Source organism: Plectropomus leopardus, chromosome 6, assembly GCF_026936395.1.
Source record: "Plectropomus leopardus strain MGB_pleo_1.0 chromosome 6, ASM2693639v1, whole genome shotgun sequence".
NCBI classification, from domain to species: Eukaryota; Metazoa; Chordata; class Actinopteri; order Perciformes; family Serranidae; genus Plectropomus; species Plectropomus leopardus.
In genome coordinates this window covers 2,916,418-2,937,149 of record NC_142181.1, presented here as the reverse complement: position 1 = coordinate 2,937,149, position 20,732 = coordinate 2,916,418, and the positions used below count along the sequence as shown (strand labels likewise).

The 20,732-nt window shown below is 39.3% G+C and overlaps 1 protein-coding gene across 3 annotated transcripts in view; it reads left to right on the top strand.

Annotated features, from left to right (window-relative positions):
- Positions 1–20,732, top strand: part of sgsm2 (small G protein signaling modulator 2) — a 115,891-nt gene that overhangs the window by 34,058 nt on the left and 61,101 nt on the right. For all 3 annotated transcript variants that reach the window (XM_042486433.2, XM_088078490.1, XM_088078491.1), the window contains exon 3: positions 18,603–18,771. In XM_042486433.2, the coding sequence (XP_042342367.2) occupies positions 18,603–18,771 (169 nt within the window). The remainder of the gene's footprint in view (positions 1–18,602; positions 18,772–20,732) is intronic.

Here is a 20,732-nt window from a genome sequence, read left to right as displayed (position 1 = left end):
TCAAATGAAAGTTACTCACTCGGTGTGTTCGCCAGAAAACGGTCCCTTCCTGATTTGCTTCCTCTTCACACAAGTCTGGCACACAGACTGTGTAAAAAAGATGGACGACTTGACAGCGTCCCAAAAGTGAAGCCAAAATCTCTCAATCACCCCCTGACGGCTGCCTGTAGTATACATAAACCCTGCCGCTCTGTGTTAGTGAATGGGACATGGGCCAAAGTTCACATCAGTTACATTTTTCTGTCATTTTGGGAAGTGTTGATTTTCGTGATGAGTTTGGTTGTAATTAGTTATCTAGTTAGCTGACTCTGTTTTGGAGCCAGCCTGGAGCCAGGTGGCACTCCCACTTTCATTTTTTAAACCTTGGAGGTTGACACTTTGTACCAAAGAGCAGCGAAAAAGTGACGAGCGCTCACTCTGCAGCTAAATGTGGCTACCAAAATGTCCCCACAAGTACACTGCACACTTACTTAAAAAATAAATGAATAAATCAATAAAATACTGCTTGACTTAAAGAATCTCAGTCGACTGAGTGGTCTCAGACTAATGATTTGAGTCTTTGATATTGAGGAGGCACCTTTAAACAGTTCAGTATACTATACAGTATACAGTTGTGGCCGTTTTTCTCCTGATTTCTTTGGCAGTATGCAAGTCTGTCATTAATCATACAGTTGAACATTCAATTCCTGGTTCCTCTTCTAAATGTTGTGCTGTTGAGCAAGACTAAAGCCTCCTGCAGACTTTTTGCAATCGTAGGACTATGACCTCTGTTTTCATCAATGTCAACACGCATGAACAAAACATCGCCGGCGTGCATGATCCATCTATGGTCGTGGCTGGGGGAAAGATGAAAACTGCATGGCAATTTTGCAACAAGAGCTCAAAGTAGTATTAGCATTATGCAGAGCTGCATTGATCAGAGCGTCATTTCACGCTGCGTTTTTGTCGATTGGTTAGTGGATGTAGTTCGTAACAGCAGTCACGCAGAGAGATGGTCATCCCAAATTTCTGACACTGTCAGAATTTTATCCTGTCTTTGATTGTATGACTGTGAAAACAGCCAACACTTGATTTTGGCAACATTTTTACCTTTTCTGAGCTACAGTGATCTGCTCTTCATGAACGCACTTGACCAGCGACTAAAGAAGCTGGACAGTGTGTACGATTGTGCTTTACGTTTTATTACCGGCTGTGGATGGTGCGTACACCACTGTACACTGTGCCCTGCTGATACATGGCCTTCTCTGTCCGTCCGCAGACTCTCACACTGGCTGAAATGCATTCATTGCATAGTTTGTGTTCTGCCTTTATGCCCTCGCTCAGACATTTTTTATTATGATATAGAATCAAAGAGAAAATGCAGTGTTTTGTATGATTTTTGTTTGAAATAATTAATAGAATAGTCATCATTTTTCTGTAATCTCATTTTGTATTAAAAAAACAAGATCGTGAGAAAATCGTATCATGAATCGTATCTGTTCATGAGTCGAGGGAATCGTTACATCCTTAGACTTTCAGAGTGTAACTGAATAAAAAGGCGAATATATTTACAAACACATTTTTTTCACATCGTCGTAGGTTGATGTCTTCCTGCAGTTTTGTTAATTTGGCCTTCACTTGTTATAGAAAAGAGCACATTGTATAGCAGCAATGTTGCAGTGTTTTTTTTTCTGCTCAGAGGAAACCAGCCTCCCACTCTCTACTGAAACAGCCTCAAGATAGATTAAAAAAAGACTGAAATTAACAAAGGGAAATAGTACATTAGCATTTATGCCTTTAGTTTTTAACTAGTTTGTTATTAGCTTTGTGCCATGGGTGAGTGCAAGGCTCACATTTATTGCAGTCTTAATGAACACTTCTCACAGCATCCTTGCCTGCATTTCATCGATCTGCGGGCTTTAAAGCAGATTCAATCAGGCTACGTGTTTTCGGGTAATAATGGTTTGAGGACTTTGTTCCAGCACCAATAACAATCAGCTGTGTTTCAGAGACGGAAGCAGCCGCCTGTGTTGAAGCGCTTTTCCTTGATTTCACTCTTGCAAAGTGTTGCAGATGGTTTGCAGAGCCAAGAGGATTATTTTGTGTCTCTGAAGTTGAAAATCGGTAACTAAGGCAGACAGATCCAGAAACAAGATGGCAAGATATTTTTCTAATGTGTGTTTTTTTTTGTTTTGTTTTGGGGTTTTTTTAGAACAGCAGAAAGAGCTCGGTTTCTAATACCAGACAAACAACAGTGTTTCTTCATACTATGAATTCTCCTCTAATGTCCTCTTTCTCTGGTCAGCGCTGCACACGAGGTGATTAAATATTGATTCGGTCAGTCCACCCATCACCTCTTCAACCACTCATCAAATATATAAGAGAAGTAGTGTTGAGGGGGGAAAACAATGCTGAGGTTTATCTTCTTTCACTGACGAGACTTCAGGGGCTAAAACGTGTGCCAAAGGTAATCGATGGCTGAGCACTGCAGATCATGTGTAGGAGACCTTTATCTCACTGTTTCAGACTGTTGGACACACATACACACACACACACACACACACACACACACAAAAGCCCGTGATGACACAAAATTGTCAGTGTGTGGACTACATACGTAGGCATATGCAGACAAATAGACCATTACCCTTTTAACAGACATTGTAGCCACACAGCTGCCTTTTATGCAAAGTGCTTTTCCAAAAATGAAAAAACCTTATTTCATTTCATACAGATCTTTTTATAAGATGCATTTAAGTATTTTGGTTATATTGTAATTCTATTTTTTATTATATTGACTATTTTTTTCTATCTTACATTTAAAACTGAATATTTTTGTTAGTATTTATTTTGTTTATTTGTTTATTTAATGAAGTTACTTTTAATTTTTATTAAACAACACTGACAGTTTTTTGACAGTTTTTACCATATATTTTATATATATATATATATATATTTTTTTAAATTTTATATATATATATATATATATATATATATTTTTTTTTTTTTTTTACTAGAAACAACTAGAGAGGAAATTACTCAAAAATGAGCAAGAAATTAGTAAAAAGTGCATGACAATTACTAAAATCAGCACAAAAAACAAAACAAAATCCAAACAAACTGAAAAAACATAAAAACATTCAAAAATGATAATACATTTATCATAACATAATTTATACATATTATAATAAATAATTTTAAAATTATAATCATGATAATTTTAAATATAGTTCTTTAGAAAAAAGCTTTTGAAAGAAATCAAATCAATGTGCTTATGAGTTCAAAGGGCTAAATACTTGCGGAGGCACCGTATGGCAGCATAAGAAAAGCGATCCAGGGTTTAAAGGGTTAAACAGGGCCCTCTGAGTCTGCGTGTGTGTTCATGAATGTGTAACGATGAAGAACATCAGATATTGTTTTCATGGCGTGACGAGGTTTTCGGTGTCCTCTGTTCTGTAAAGAAATGTTCCCCTCGCTCTCCTCTCGTCTCGCCAGTGTTCAGCCGCTCTCGAAGCACCGATCAAGCACAGACAGCGTTTCCCGTAACTGAGCTCAGATGACATATTTTAGGCAGAACACCTCGCTCCATGTGTGAAAGGCAAATCCCCTCATGTGTGAGCACATGTGACTATTCCTTTTTCTTTCTTTTATTTTCCCAAAACCTTAACTTCACTGATAATGCCCTGATTTTGCATTCAACTCTATATTTCATTCGCTCTTTTTTCCTCCTACATCCTCCACCAGCTCTCGGCGGTTAAGACTCGGGCTTTATTCAGAGCCGTGGTGCTCGGCAGCCTGGCACCTGGAGTCCTGACCACCTGGCGAGATGCAGCAGGCATCAGGGAGGAGGCCCAGAGAGAGGGAGGGGTTGTGAGAACCGATACTCGCTGTCACCTCTCCCTCACTGGTTTTAATCCCTCCATCCCTCTCTTCTCTTTTCTTCCTCGCTGCTGGCAGCCGGTTGCAACCTCTCTCACTCCCACGCAAACAACATGGACTCTGTACCTTCCACAGTGGGTGGACACAGTAATGGAAACACCACATGAGAAAGGATTAAAAAAAAACCTTCAAGTTGCTTAAAAACATGACAATGAATTCAAAGTGTTTGAGCGTTCAAAGAGGTCCAGCAGTCGTGTTTACGACATTAACTAACAGACCAGCACAGAGGGTAATTAGTGTCTGAATTCGAGGTGGTTTCAGGAATCCTGACAGCATATGTCAAAGTGAAACCGTCTGCGTGGGCGAAGAGCAGCGCTGGTTGGCACAGATTGTAAAGCTGATGAAATCTGGTTTGTTGAGCATCTGTCAGACGCATTTATGACAGGACGGCCAATCAGAAACCATTTTAGAGGCTGTTTACGCGACAGCAGTTCCTGCATGAAACGTTTTGTTGTGGTTTGGCACTTTCGTTCAGACGACAACACTATTTTGGGAGCCTGAAAATGTAAACTTTTGAAACCAGGTTGCAGGGTGGTATTTTTTGCAAAACGCAACCCCTTCTGTCGCAAACTGGCAATGTGCAAATCCTGTGAGAACGGCGATGTCACAGCTGCAGTTCACGTTTCAGACAAATAGCCATGCACCAGTAGGAGGACGACGATAACGGGGGGGAGACGTTTCGGTCATTTGATCACCTTGAAACGGATTGTTTAGATCTTCTGTGCTGCTGAGGGGAAGATGTGTGTGAAACATCCATGTTTTCACACACATGGATGTAAACTGTAGCTGCAACTTCAGGAGTTTAAACTATGAGGCGGTAATTCTCGATGGAAAATCTTTTTGAAGTGTTTTAATTTTTCCGGGTTACAGAATCACTAACCTGATAATCACACTGAAGTACCATCGTGTTTCATTCATTCAGCCTGGCAGCGTGTTCACGTCAGCCGATCTCTGTTTGGATCTCTGTTTGGAATTTGTGTTTGTCTGGCAGAAGTCCAGATCTGTTTGAATCACTGGAGACAACTTGAAGACGTGGGCAGCGACACATAAAGTGACAGCGCTGTGAGTTCACTAACTCACAAAGTTCTTAATTAGAGCAAAGTCACTCCCTATGTTTTTGTAAAAATATATGCATAGTACCCGACCCGAGTCCTACCAAAGAGGCTTTGTTTTTAAATACATAATAAGGGCTCAGGTCGGGCCGGTCTCAGTACTCTTTTTTGCTTTTTTCTCTTTTGGTTGCTCTAAAGTCTTTGCTCCTTGCTGAAGCTCTGGCCAAGTCATGTGACACACACAAAACACACACACACCTCTCTCTGCTTGTGGCAAGTTTGTGGGAGTACTTCGACCTGATTGTCGAGAGTGAGGCTCGAGAGTACACAGTGAGTGTGCGTTGTCGTCGTTGCAATACCGTTTTAAAATATGATAGCAAGAAAACCGGGACAAAATAAAATAACCATATTTAGCTGCCTCTACCGCTGCCGCTGCCGCTGCCGCTGCCGCCGCCGCCGCCGCCGCTGCCTCCGCCACCGCCTCCGCCACCGCCTCCGCTCATCTGCCGCTGCTGCTCGGCTTCCGCTCGGCTGCGGGCTTCATACGTTGCATTACAGTTGTGTTTAGTGTCGGGTGGGGCTGTACGTCATGAGTAGTTTGGGGGCTCTGACTTAATTTTCAAGCCCACTAATGTGTAGCTCTCTGTAAAATATAGCAACTTGGTCGCCACATAGCAGCCGTTGAAGGCAGAAATTTACAAGTTGGCAACATTCGGATGTTTTCTGGAGGAACGAGCGTGAAAAAGATCCCACCGTGGCAACCTGAGCAATGACACCTCTGCAAACAGCTGCTCCCATGAAGAGCGCTGTGACGACAAACAGTCTCGACCATCACATCTCACACTTCGCTAACGCTCAGGATGCTGCTTAATATCAAGTGTCCTCAGCAGAAACTTGATATTCGTTCACCGGCACATGCAAACAGACACAGCAGCCTCCCGACAACCCCAATGCTTAATCAGCCCCAAACTCTCTGTGACAATCACTGTGATTAGTGCTGCACTCCGCAGATAATGAGCACATCTGTCTCCTCACAGTGAAACCATTGATTCTCCGTAATGTGACACAATGCCAGTTAAGAGAAGGAGGGCTCTGAAAAATGCCAGACTGCTGCTGCGGTGGCACCACTGGAAGCGATTCATGATGGATGTGAGGAATCATCTGACAGCTGATGGATCACAGCAGCTTCACGGGGGGTGGATTTTTATATTTACTCTTAGTCACGCTTGATAAGATTAAAGTCATAGATCATCATTGCAAATAGTGTAACTTAGTTTCATACGTAATGATTCTCCATGTGAGGATGATCGGGCACTTTCCTCTGCTTTAGGCTGATGAGCTCATTTTTACAGCAAACTCTGAGCTTTGACTTTCTTACAAGGTACTCAAGGTTTCCAAGTAAAGTCATTAAATTATCATAGTTAATAAACCACTGACTAATGGTTTATAGAAACGTTTTAAAAACTGGACAAAACGCAGTCACACACAGTTCAACTTTTTGAGATTGGATGTCAGTTTAGTTGAGATCAGGACAGCGCGACGATTACAGCATTTTTTTTATTATTGTTGACAGACGTTTCGGGCCAGATGCTTCTTCAGCGTGTACATATGGCAATAACACAAAGAAAGCCAACACGTGGGGTTAATTATAAGTCCACACGTGAAAACACCTATAGTGCATTCCAGCAGGGGGAGCCTGCATTTTTAAGATGCAGACTCAATCTGATATGTATTTAAATCATACAGGAATAAATAATACAATTAAATATAAAAATAGATAGATAAGTAAATTAATGAACAAAATAAGTATAATGACAAAAACAATAACCATAACAACAACAATAATATGATAAAATGAAATAATAGTAATAATAATAATAATAATAATAATAATAATAATATTGTGTGTTTACTTATTTATTTCCATTGTTTGTGTTTGTTCTTGTGACAAAAAAGATCTTATCTTAAATAGGATAAAATAAAAATAATAAAAATAAAATCAAATTAATTTTAATTTGATTAGTATTATTTTATTTTTATTGTGTTTATTTTATGTTTTATCTCATCTTATTGTTGTATTTATTTTTATTTATTATTATTATAATGCATTATAGATACTTATACTACATGAAAATGTATTATGAATGCATCGGTGTGTACCCCATCTTACTTTACATATACAGTGATAACTTATGATGCTGCATGGACTGTTATAGCACACTGAGTCCTATATGTGCATAGGTGAGTGTAAGTATCTATGATGCATTATAAGCCCCATCAGTCAACCTATAGTTTATAAAACCCTTGCCACCTATAAGTCATCATAAGTCATATCTATAATGTATTATGACTACTCATATATTGCATCAGTGAGTGTTATGTGTGTTTATGAGCATAAAGCATTATGAATTTATTATAATTCACTATGAATGCCCTCATAATAAATTATAGATGCATATCTAAAATGTTACCAAAACGCCCTCACTACATGATTCATCAACCATTAATAAAACCATTAGTTATTATATTATTTCATGGTTAAATAGTTTGAATCCATAAAAGAGACTTTTTTCAGAACAGCACAAACTCTTGTCCAGTGCAGCATTAGAATATGCTGTATGATTTCTTCATCTTGCAGCAGAAACCATTTAGAGAATCCACCACGCATGTTCATCACTTCACAGCTCAGACTTGAACTGTGTTTCCACAATAAACTAATAATTTAAAAGCACCGTGTGAAAACAAGACCGGAGAATGCACGGACAGAGAGAGAGGAGGTGTTGGAAGTCACAAGGTGAACAGAGGAAGCGTGAGAGAGTGGAGGAAGAGGTGTAAAGATAAGGTGCGAATCACGAGGCGATAATGTTGACTCACACACATGCTAGCGCGTGCATGCGTGTTTGGGAGATTAAAGGCCTGAAGATGAGATGATTGTCTGTCTCTCCTGTGTATTCAAAACATACGTAATATGTGTGTGCAGCATGCATGTGTTGGAGAAAATGTCTGAGAGATCAAAGGAGAGTGGTCAGTTTGAAACAGTGAATGGGTTTGTCACATTTATGAGAGAATTTCATCAGCTCTGAAGATGTGTACAGAGCAGTGTCTGATTTCCTGTTGCTGAGTGAGCCTCAGTCACATCTCATCCACTTTATTCTCCTGCGTCTAGACAGTAGCCAGAAGAGGGCCCGGTAGAGGAGCCGCTCTTGGTCCAAGTCGCGTCAGCCTCTCCCTGATGCCAGCTCTCCTCCCTCTCTTTGTACGGCGCTTTCGGTTTTGTTTCTCCCTTTTGGTCCGACTGGCCGCTCGGCATATGCTGTTGGTGGAGATCTTCTCGCGGTCTGCTGCATTCAGTCCAAACCCCACACAACTTTTCCTGATGTTTATAAGTGCTTTTCTATCATAGAAAAGTCGTGCTTCAGCAGAAGAAGCTATGGTGTCGAACAATAGAAAAATATATTAAAAAAGTAGCAAGGATTTGAGGAGTTACTGGCTGCTGCATCTACATGCGCCGCCATCAAACGGGATGTAGTCCTTTTATATAATTCCCACGTGGAGCGAGCTGCGATACATTGAGTATATTCAATATATTACCCAACCCTGCTAAAATGTATAAATACATTTTACAGTATTTATTTTAAAAAACTTCAATATTATTTTCATGTTTCAGTTTCAAAGTCTGAATATTAATTAAATGCTCTTTGAAAGGGTGCATTATTATATTGTTATATTATTATATCTGTAGCATAAAATGGTTTAAAAATGAAAATGATAGCATTTATCGCAATTATTTCTGGGACATTATATCATCCAACAAAAGCAGTTATCATGACAGGCCTAGTTTCTGACTTGGCTGTTATAAATGAGCTCAGAGACAACACAGACCCTTCCTTTCTCTTTATTTTACATCCTGCTTGACTTTTTTTTTCTCTGCCTGTGTTCCCTGCACCTTTATTTCCATTCTGACTCACCTCAGTTATAATTACATTTTACTAAGCCCTGCCCTGAACCCGCCAATCCCTCCTATATCCGCTGCAGTCTTAGTCATAGCAGACGCTGCATGTCTGAAAAGCTTCCATCGCAGCTCCGACTCAAACAACCGAGGTTGCAACGCAGCAAAGGAGCAGGAAGGCAAAGCTGAAGCTCCGCACACAGCAGCCGCAGCAGCAGTTCATTTCCAATGGCAACCGAAAGCAGATGTGGATCGGTCGCCATGCCAACCTGACTGACCCCTTGACCATCTCTGCCCCCTCTCTCGTCCTCTTTCCTTCCAACATCCTCCCATCCCACGCAAGAGAGCAGGAAAAGGCGTGAGAGGCAGAAACCCCCGAGAGACTGAGTCAATTTACACTAAATCTGGCCGAGCCGATTCAGAACGCCCTGATCCTCCTCACACATGGGCCAAAATACACACTCCATCCACACCTGTGTGAAGCCGATACCGGGGCCCGGCGCTGTCAACACTTCTCTTCCTTTGTCATCTTAAAAAAAGCAAATATCAGCGTTTGACATTTTTACATATAATTCCTTATCTTGAACAGGGGCTTCTTTTTTAACCCTTTGAAACCTGAGCAAATTTGCTTGAATTCTTTTGAAAACATGGTAAGAAGGCAAGAAGCAATTCAACAACAAATAGCCAAAAAAAAGCAGGCAATTAGTAAGAAGTTACAAGAAAAATACTAGAAATTAAAGGAGGAAAAAATAAAAAATAATATGACCTTAAGACAGCGATATTTTCAAAAAATATATAATTTCAAATGTATAATTCTTAATTTTTAATTTTTCCTTTTTTATATCTAATAATCTCCACACAGCTAAATTTCAAGTAATTTTTAGTAATCTTTTCCGATTTTTTTTGTTTTTTGTTTGTTTTCTAAAGAAATCAAACCAATTTTCTCAGTTTTTAGAGGTTTAAAAGCCGAAAGGAGTCTGAACGCAGCTCAGCAAAACTGACGTAGATCCAGGCTTTTAAAGGGTTAACTCAGCGCAGGAGAAATAAATGACCCATCAGTTATCACCCTCGGTGATAAATATCCCCCACTAGCTTCCAGAAACTGCTGTTAAGAAGAATCACTGACACGTTTATGAGGCTGTTGATTAAAGCTGCGCTGGGTGTTTGTGAAAAAAATCACAAAGAAACTTCATTTTGTTGCATTTGCTTCATTTTACGAGGTGAAAAAGTGAAATTCTGTTCTTCTCTCTAAGTGATAGCAACTTAACCCTTTGAAACATGGATCCACATCGCTTTTGTTTCTTATCTGACGCCGTCTGGACACATTCTGGTTGGACACGGTGGTTTTGGCATCACGCTCGAAAACACCAACAAAGCGGCGCTATACGATGCGTTTGGTGGAACACAGTATATATATATATATATATATATATATATATATATATATATATATATATATATTCACAACTATTGATGTTATTATGTTACACCTGTGCTTTTCCTACTCAGATAAACAGAGAAACTTTTTATTTGCAAGGTAAAGATTAGTTTATGTCCTCGTTTAAAAGTCATAGTTTCGCTTTGAGCTGAACAACAGACTCAAGTTTTGTTCCCCAAAGCCTCAACTTGAGGACTTTTTTTAGACATTTATATTTCAGCTCCTTCGTGTGCCACAAACAAGTGCTGCATAAACACCGCCGTGTCACCTGTTCAACAGCAGACTTTGTGATTTCCTTGTGGGAGTCGGGCAGCCCGAGGAGAAAGTGGGAGTTAAAAAAGCAAGTGTTTCCCATCCTCTCTGCTAAAATCAATATCATCTCTGCCGTTTTTCATCCGTCCTCCGGGTTACTTTTTCCCCTGCAATCTCCTACACCTGTCTCAATCCTCTTGTCGTTGCTTCACCAGTGTCCCCCACTGTCTCACTTTTCTTGTCTGTATCCGCACCAACTTCAGGAGCGGCAGCATGACTCATAAAGTCAGACAGGTATAGACCCCTCGGAAACAGATAAAAATAGTCCAGAGTTCGTTTATATCAGATGTTGTTCTGGAAAAAGCATGCGATGGATCTGTCAAAAACAGATGGAATACATATTTAATCATCTTAGCGAACTATCATGTTTACTCTTTATGATTTGGCATGAGAAAATGTTGATGTTTTTAATATATTTGCTGGTGTAAGGTTAGTTGTGGGAGCTGACGGGCCGCCTGAACTCTCTCTGCTAATGGAAGCTTTCCAGTTTTTGCTGCTCTAAATCCTAAATCAAACCATTTCACAACTCAAAGAGATTTTGCAGTTCAGAGGGAGGCTGAAGACTTCCACAAGTATTTCCTTGAAGGCTTTGAAAAGATCGCCCTCTTTTCAAAGCTTCTGTGTCTCTGAGGTCTTTACTCCGAGGTGTGTGTAGTGGTGTGTACAGTACATTGTGTTATGAGTTATTAAAAGCGAACTCTGATTATGGATTTCTCACAAACTGTGCTTGGATGTGATCTCATGCTATCTATAGATGGAGAATTATTTACCAAAACAAGAAAGACTTACAGCTGAAAAACATACTCCAGAAATATGAGCTACTAACTGTTAAATAAAAATAGCTCCCCGAGGTTTCACAAAGTAAAAGTTCCTCCCATGCTGCCATGTTGCAGGCCGCCTTCCCTGGTGTTGGTTGAGCGTCACACGCTCTTTAAGCGTGACGTTATGAGAGCTACAAATCCAGCATGAGACAACCCACCAGCAGTTACCTTTAATAGTCATGCACAATTATGTCACTTTTATCACACAGACGCACGCATCCACTCTGTGTGTTTATCAACTTGCAGGGCCTGAAGTTAGCAGGATGATTAAAGTCATCAATCGTAGCTCGCACATACATGCAGCTGTATGCAGTATTACTGTTGTGTATGCGTACCCGGAGACGTTGTGATCAACAGGGAGATTCTGTGTCGTGTCTTTGAGTCTGCTGAGACGTGTCCCTGCCTCTGTAATCTGTTTAACAGCCATCATTTGAGTGTAAAGTCAACACAAACTGTTACGCTGTAACCCGTCAGTTTCACACTAAACACAGTTGCGCCTAACGCTACATAACTAAGTCAACTGCAATCAAAATATAGTCTCAGATAATATCAATTCCCCCTATATTCCAAAAAAGTATATATATATATTTCAATTAATGGCCGCTACAACAAGCAATCTTCTTTTTTTTTTTGTTTTTTTCTGCCTAACATCATAAATAATTTATTCTCGCCTACTGTATGACGTCTGTAGACGTCTGAAGTGTTTGGTGTGTTTTGGGGGTAATAGCTCATGTGAGGCTATAATGAAGCCATGGTAACATCAGGGGCTGGTGGTCCATGTGATGACATACAGCATATTCTCATACAATGGTTTGTATGATATTGTACAAATTAGCACGAGTGAACTTACTTAGCCTTTTGTGTGCATATGCACATAAGACACATTTTAACAAAGAAAAAGACAAACAAACATAATTTCAACACAATGCGGTGTTCAGAGGTCATTATCATTTTACATATTTCTGAATTCTGTGAGATCTGATGGTCAATGTCTGGCCGTTTGTGAGCAACTCTTGCCCCAGTTTTTTGCAGGAGGCAGTGTTTGGCTCTTGACTGCTGTTGTTTGGTCAATTCAGCATACTGAATCGCTAGCAGAGCCCCTCTGTGAGAGAAAACCCTTTGACTGGAAGTTGTAAAGAAAAAAAAAAGACAGCACAACATTGAAGCAAACTTGTTATATGAGATAATATTATTCTATTATTCTTTGAGCTCTTTAGCAGAAATGGTTTGAAATTGTTTCACTAGCACACTGTAACTATCATTTGTGCCTTCAGTATTGAGTTCATGTGCGAACTGACCAACTTGTGTCCTGAATGTCATTTTTTGACCGGTACAGAGCACCGCTGCCTGCTGGTGTGGACAGTTCTTACCTTTCAAGATGGCACAGAACCTAAGTGCTAGTTAGCCGTTGACTGTAGTCTTTGCAGTGTTTTCAAGTGCAACTTTTTGGCGGAGACACAGGCGACACGAGGCGATCGGCCTTTGTGTTGAATAGTACTTTGATGTCAGTTTTGTGTATCTGGGCTGTAAGATGCCTGCAGGCTGGTGCAGCAGGTTTCCTATTTTTATGTAAGCTTACACCAGGTGATTCTAACCTTGCTTTGAGTTTTTAAAAAAATAGTTACAGGAAAATGCTGAAAATAACAAGCAACCAGATGGTGTGCGGTCCTCTTGACATGATGGGAAGAAATGATGCCAGTTGGATACAAACTTACTCTGACTATGACAGGTTTGCTTCCTTACAGTCAGCAGAAGGCAGGTGAAATAAAAATGGAGTTTCTTGCACACTTACCGACAGAAGAGTGTTGCTGGTGGCAGGGAGCTTTACTGCAGCAGCTTCTTACACCTTTTAAACACAAACAGATTCAAACGTAACAGGTTGTTGAGGAGTCCTAGTAGCAAAGTGGTAAAGATGCAGGCTGTCATAGATATTTGTCACAAATATATTTATTTATTTACAACTTTTCCTCGATTGAGATATGAGACGTCCAACCATGTTTTGACAGACAACACGAACAGCCAGTGATGATAAGAAAAGCTCTGCAGCGAACCAAATGCACTGAACGACTTGGACTGTAGAACAGCTGAGTGTTTGACAGCCACAGCACTGAAACAGCCACAGAGGTGGAAAGTGATTTATTTAGGCTTCTACAGACTACTTTGTGTTAGTTTCAGCTTTAATCAGACTTTGGATGAATTATTTAGAAACACCAGGACGCATCGCTCCGTGTCTCATCCAGCCGCTCGCGCTGAGCTCTCATTATTATTACCAGGGGCAGATGTAATGTTTTGGGGGCCTGGGGCCACAAGCACATGAGCTTATTTTCACCCTTTCTCTACAAGACAATACAAAGCATGTGCCATCTGCTGGTTTTACACATATAAAAAAAGTATGTACACAAAATAAGTTAGTTACAAAATAATGTCCAATGGTGACCAATATTCATTTTTACAAAAGTTTATCTTTACAAAGAACTGGTTTCCTCATCTCCCGATAATTCTCCAGATACGAGCTCACCTAAATGTTTCTTATGCAAAAAATCACCTTAATCTTTGTGCATCATCCATATGTACTAAATCAATATTTGTTTTTATGTTACTAAACAAAAAAATGTCCACATAAAAAGGGCAGTAGAAAACAAAATGGAGCTCGTTTTCTATATCAGCCAAACAACACATACGCGAAATCCACATTTCTTCTTCTAAATTCTCATACCGTCCAGTTTCAACCATCAGTGGGAAAACACGAGATCTCAGCTGAGCACATAGAGATATCAGTTATCGCTTGATGAGGCCATTTATTGGACTACTGTCCTTGTCCCAGTATATAATAATTGGGGGAGAATGGATTTATAGACGAAAGTACGTCCGACTTTCAGCTAGTTGTTATAGGACTTTCAAAGTCGCAGTCACACACCAAACAAGTTAGCAAGCAGCAAACGGGTTACATATCGAACTGTGGTTCATGCACGAATGCCTTATGGTTGAGGCGTAAACATTAAAAAAAAAAAAATTAACCGCCAACCGCATTATCCAAGTGTGTAAGTCTGACTTTGAGAAATTCGCTTTAGTGCGATTTCAGTCGGACTAACATTTTTACGTGTATTTTAAAAGTCCAGTTTTAGTTGGACTAACACAATAATTCGACTTTTTCTAACATCACGTAAAATTTACTGAACGACTGTCCTTACACTAGTCTTCTCCTTTCTCCTTCATGTACAGTTTTTACCCATTTGACCAGGTGCCTCCGGGGGAGATTTTTAAGAGATTTTTATCTGGTTAACAGCATCAGTGAGACCAGAGGGTTGAAGAGGACAACAGGCTGTCTGCAGACGTCTTTGGACAGAAGACAAAGTCTTTGTGGCAGACGCTGGGGTGAGGAAGGGGCTGTACACCTGAGAGAGGTGACAGCGTGAGACACCGACAGCAGCAGATAAACAGGAAACCTGAGACAGTTAGTCAGACAGACAGACCGATACAGACAGGAAGTGAGACAAGCAGCGCTGTTTAATTAGCTTTGTCTTCATTAGATCTGCTAATGATCTCAGTGGAGACGCATGCACCTGCCACTACCTCTAAAACACTTAGTGCTTTATTTTCTGTCTCAACACAAATATCTTTAAAGCCCGTTCATCCAAAAGATACAAAAAGGGACAAAAACAGAGAACTGTTTGTACTGAATTTTGATGTAGAGGAAAGTGTGTGCAAGTATGTGTTTGCTACATATACCAGCTCTATAAAATTTAATTTCTTACCCATTAAAGCCATTTCTGCTCACCAGCATACATCCCTCAGTATCTGGTACGTCGCGAAGAAAAAAGGTGAAAGAATAGTCTAAGGTGGTTTTAGTTTGTGTCGACAAGTGATTAAAAAAAAAACAAAAAACATTGAAGAAACAAGACTGTCGTCTGCAGAAACACAACTGCATCGGGCCTTTTTACAAATAATGACCCATATTATCAGTTTCCAGTTTTTGGTATGTGGAGGCTCGAGTGGATTAGAGAACGCCATGAATGAATCCTAAAACCCCGGAAATCTGTCAGAATCACCAAAAAAGAAAAAAAAATCACGAGAGAGAGAGAGAGAGAGAGAAAATCCAAATTCCCTTAAAGACACAGTTTGATTGTCATTAATCAACTCATCATCATTTTACTGCAAAACAAAGCTTAAATTTTGCATGCTTTTTCCTCCAGCCCAATATTAAGGCAATTATGCACATTACAGAGGATTTGATGATTCATCAGAGTCACAGACGCCTTAACATGAATAAGCGCGCTGGTGGTGAGGGACGGCAGCAGAGTGAGGGCAGCGGGGTGCGGTCTCTCCTCTGGGAGAGCTGCTCGCATCCTCTGCTCAAATTTAATGTTCCCTCCAAGACACACGCTCCCTGTAAACCTCCACTTCAGCTTCAACTTCACAGCCACTAATCTTCCCGTTATATACCAAGAAAACTTCTCTAAAGGTTAACCCTTTGAAACCTGAAACAGCATCATTTTTCTTTTTTCTTTCATCGGCATTTAAAACCTTTGAAACTGGAGCAAATTTGTTTGATTTCTTTATAAAAAAGGGCAATCAGCAACTTGACATAAAATGATCTGCAAATTGCAAGAAATTCTTAAAAGGTATCAAGAAAATTACATGAAAAAATTGAAAAAATTAGGGGAAATGTCCAGAAAAATATATTTATAAATGTTAAATTAAATATTAAAAAATAGTTTTGAAATTAGAGAACTGGCCAAGACAGTCATCAGTGAAAAACACAAAATTGCCATCTTTTCATGTTTTTGAAAGATATCAAGCCAATTTGCTCAGGTTTCAAAGGGTTAACATGTTAATCTGACAGAAAAAGGCCGCCATGAACGCACTGTACAAAGCTTTTTGAACTGAAAACCTAAAGCCTCTCAGCGCTCCCTCTAAGGCTGCAAGAGCAGCAATAAAAGCAGACTATTACACTCATAAAGCACTAGTTTTTCCCAGCATCACAGAGAATTATGTTGTTGTTGGTCATTATATTCCGCTGTAATATCCTCCACATTCACCTCACAGAGGGAGAAAAAAAGACGCAAAAGCTCAGAGCTGATATGATTTCATACTGCAGATGGACTTTTTTTTCTTTTTTTAAATGAAGCGAGATATTCCCTTTACATTTACACAGAGATCCATTTGCATTCATGCATTACTTTTCCAGAAAGCCTTTATTTAATTTCAGCGTACCAATAAGTCAGCACATTATTAAAACTTATCAAACCACGAACCACATATGTTGAAATGAGCGCGTGGCAAGTTCTGTGTTTGCTCTTGCTTGAGTAATTGTGTTACAGTGTTACCATCAGCCCTAAGAAGCTCATTATGGCTGAGCATTAACGCAGCAATTACAGAGGAAGGGAGCCGGCTAATGGATGGACTGCAGCAAGAAAGAGACTGTTTACCTCCATTTCTCCCTCATTTTCTGCATATGACTTAATGCATTTATCCAGGCCACTTCTGTCTCTCTGCTACAGCTAATATACTAATGCCCTGCTGTTGCTTTACAGTGCATTTGTGCTTTTGCATATCAGTATTCAGAGTGTATATCAGAGCTGTAGACTTGTTGCTAGACTCAAAACTTAACTTGAGATTTAAAGTCAAAAAGCTAAGGAAACTTGACCTGGTGACCTAACTATTATAAAAATAAAAAAAAAAGTTCTGTCTCATGGGGGCTTTAAGTGTTTCTTTCTCACAGTAACTTTCTGCTGCTGCACAGTAATTGTCATGCAGTCCCCCTTTACAACCCACCATTTTTCTTGCAGATTTCTATCACTGCTTTTCTGCTGCCGAGAGCCAATTTCCCCCACAGAGATCATTAAAGTTTATATGATCTGATCTTTATCGGTAATGAACGGACAACACAAGTACTCACGGTGTAAAGGGCACGCCGAGGGAGCAGCTGCACACAGGTTACTGCCTCCAACCCTCTAAATATTTAAAGGTGTTGTGGGCGGCCTGCAATTGTACCTCACTTCAGAAAATCACATTTCAGGTGACTGTGTTGCTTCTAATTTAATAAGCAGCCGTCATCTCTCCACTAGAACAAGAGATACAGAGGAAAGTGTTCCTTAATCACATTACCTCCACACACAAGTCCATTAGCAAAACTCTGAGAAAGAAAGCCTGGAGGTGGACTGAGAGATGAGCGGCCGCAACATGTTGACATTTGTGCAGATATGTAGGACACTGTACGCTGTAAAAAAGTCATCATTGTTGGCTTTATACTGTTATGCTGAGCGCATTGCACATAAATTACACACTTGATACTGCACACATTGGCTGTCTAGTCATTTGCAAATCTAAAATTTTCCAAACATTTGCTTTAGAGGAAGGTATTGTTGCGCAAACAGGACAGGACAGATTGAAATTAGATGTAGATATTTGTATTTGTTTTTTCAAAATGATGCGTGCAAAATCGAATGTGCAGATTTTCGTGAAATGTATGGAGCACATTCAAGCTTAACCGAGCATGATCCTTTTCCATTTTTAATATTTCACACTTCATACACCTCACACTGGCTGACAAAATCTCTCCACAGACTGACATAAACGCCTGGCAAAATACTCAAGATCCAATTCTGTGGTAATTCACCTGATAATTGGTGTCACCAGGTCCACATTTTCATCCATGATTACATGCACGCGTGCGCATCGACACACACACACACACACACACACACCAACATCAACAACAGGGGACTGTCAGACTTCACAATCCAAGTGGGAACTTCTATTAGTGGTCGTTTTAAAAATACAAAAATAGAATTGAAAATTTACTTTGGAGGTCTTCTTTCACAATATTACTCCAAATGTGATTTTTTAAATTTTTTTAAAGAAATTGCCAAGAGGGGACTTACAGCCTTAAGCGACATCTGTCTATCAAAGAGGGGACCTCCATACACTGCAGTCAAACTGTCTATCCCTGTTCTCTCACCTATTGAGTGTTTCTTTTCTGATAGTTTTCAGATATATTTTGCTGATAATCTCTCATACCGTCTTCCTTCCTCATGTTGAACATTTTACTTCTCTGTCCTCCTCTCTTATCAATATTACCGCTCTCAACTCTCGTCCTCGTCTCTCTGCAGCCGCCATCGAGGCCTGCATGGGTCACATGCTGAAGAGACGGGCAGCCGGTTTCCTCCGCAGCGACAAGATCGCCGCCCTCTTCACCAAAGTCGGCAAAGTCTATGAAACGGCTGGCGAGGTTTGCCGTAAAGTGCAGGAGCAACTCCAGCAGCAGGCTGATCTCACCAGGTCGGTCCCATTTCATTTCAAATTCATGTAAAAGTGTCCCTGTGCATCAGTGAGCGCCCGCTCACTAAGTGCTGTTTAAGAGACAGTTTTGTTTTCATGTTCAAGTTTTATTTCATTTTTTTTTCTCGAATTGGAGTGTTCTCATAAGGGAACATAACATAAGAGAATTTAATTTGGGCAAATTAAGAGAATCTGCCGTCTTAATTAGGGAGGAAGAGACAGTCTTCTCCATTACAGCCCACTTTGTAATGATGATAATGAGTCTTCAATTATGCACCAGAACATAAACTAATAAACATCAGCTACAATATATATACTGTTTGTTTGTTTTTATTTTTTGGATAAGCACACGACAATGGATGGATGGATTCAATAACTTTACTATCACATTGTGTCCACCCTGTATAAAAACAACATAATAGGAAAACCTGCAGTCCAATAAGGCCTGCCTTCTTTCCAAACAGGTGTGAACATTAATGATGGATCCACTCATTTTATTTTTAATGTCTAATAAAAAAAAATACATAACATAACAATAAAAGAATATAACAACAAATGAAAGCATATAAATAGGGTCTTGAAAAAGAATAAATCTGTAGAGCAGTAAGGAAATAATTATGGAAAAATGACAAATAAAGTGAATATAAAGAATGTAAAAATGTATTTAAAATATGGAAATATTTATAAACAATAAATACATAAAAGGAAATAAAAAATATATTAATAAATGTGGAAAAATGAAGAGAGAAAATATATGTATGATATGTATATGAAAATAATAATATGTAAATATAAAGACAAATAAGGGACAGTATAAAAGAATAGTTATCATCATTTATTTTTACAGTTATTTGTTCATTTTTTTCTATAATCATTTCTATATTTTTTTGAGTTTTTTTATTTTATTTATTGAATGCAAATAATACCCTTGCTCTATTTTTTCTTTACATTTTTTTTAAAAATATTTTGATATTTTCTTCATAAAATATAAAAACATTGCATGAACAAAAAGCCAGAATAGCTTATGTATTAATGAAGCACAACCAGCCAAAAAGATGTGAGGTCAACAAAAAAAAAAAAAAAAACACTCAGTGAAATACAGTTCATTCAGGTAACTCAGACTCAGCAACAAACACTGAAGAATGCTGCCTTAAAAGGACAATGACGAGGCCAAAAACATTAAAGGGAGGGTTTGTGGCACATACATAATTTAATAATAAAATAGTTAAGCTTTGGCAATACATTAGATTGGTTTTAAGTACTTAGCTTATTTAAAGTGTGCACTGTGCAGCTGTATTATCTAGAAAAAAACTATAATCTAGAAAAAAACTATAATCTAGAAAATTGAAGTACCCGATCAGGCCTCGGTACTGGCAGATATTCAACATGAAATGACTCGGCTCAGAGGCAGAAAACGTGATCGGGGCATCCCATTAATATTAAAGAAATGGAAAAGTTTTAAAATGTGAGGACTTTTTCCAACATCTCCTAACTATATCCCAAAGCATAGTTCATTCTTTTTCATTTTCATCAGATTATTTATTTATTTGTTTATGAATTTATTTTTGTGTGGGTTGTATTAGTATTTCTTCCAAAGAGCCTGCTCTTTGCACACTGCTTTTACTGCAACATTTATTTTCCACCCATTTTTATAAATAAATATATTTATTTAGGCATCATTAACATCCTGTCATTCCTTGTGCACCAGGTCATGTCAACATCATGTAAAACACACAGCTACAGATACACACCATCACCGTCACACACAGTCTCTGCTCGGTTGAGTGTTTACTAAAACTGAGCAATCTGTGTGCACACTGTGATAAGCCTTAGGCCTGTTTCCAGGTGTGTGTGTGTGTGTCTGTGCTCAAAGGGGGTTGGTGTGTATACTTGCTTACATGTTTGCATATGTATTTCTGCGTGCGTGTGTGTACACACAGAGTATGATAAAGTGCTTTGTC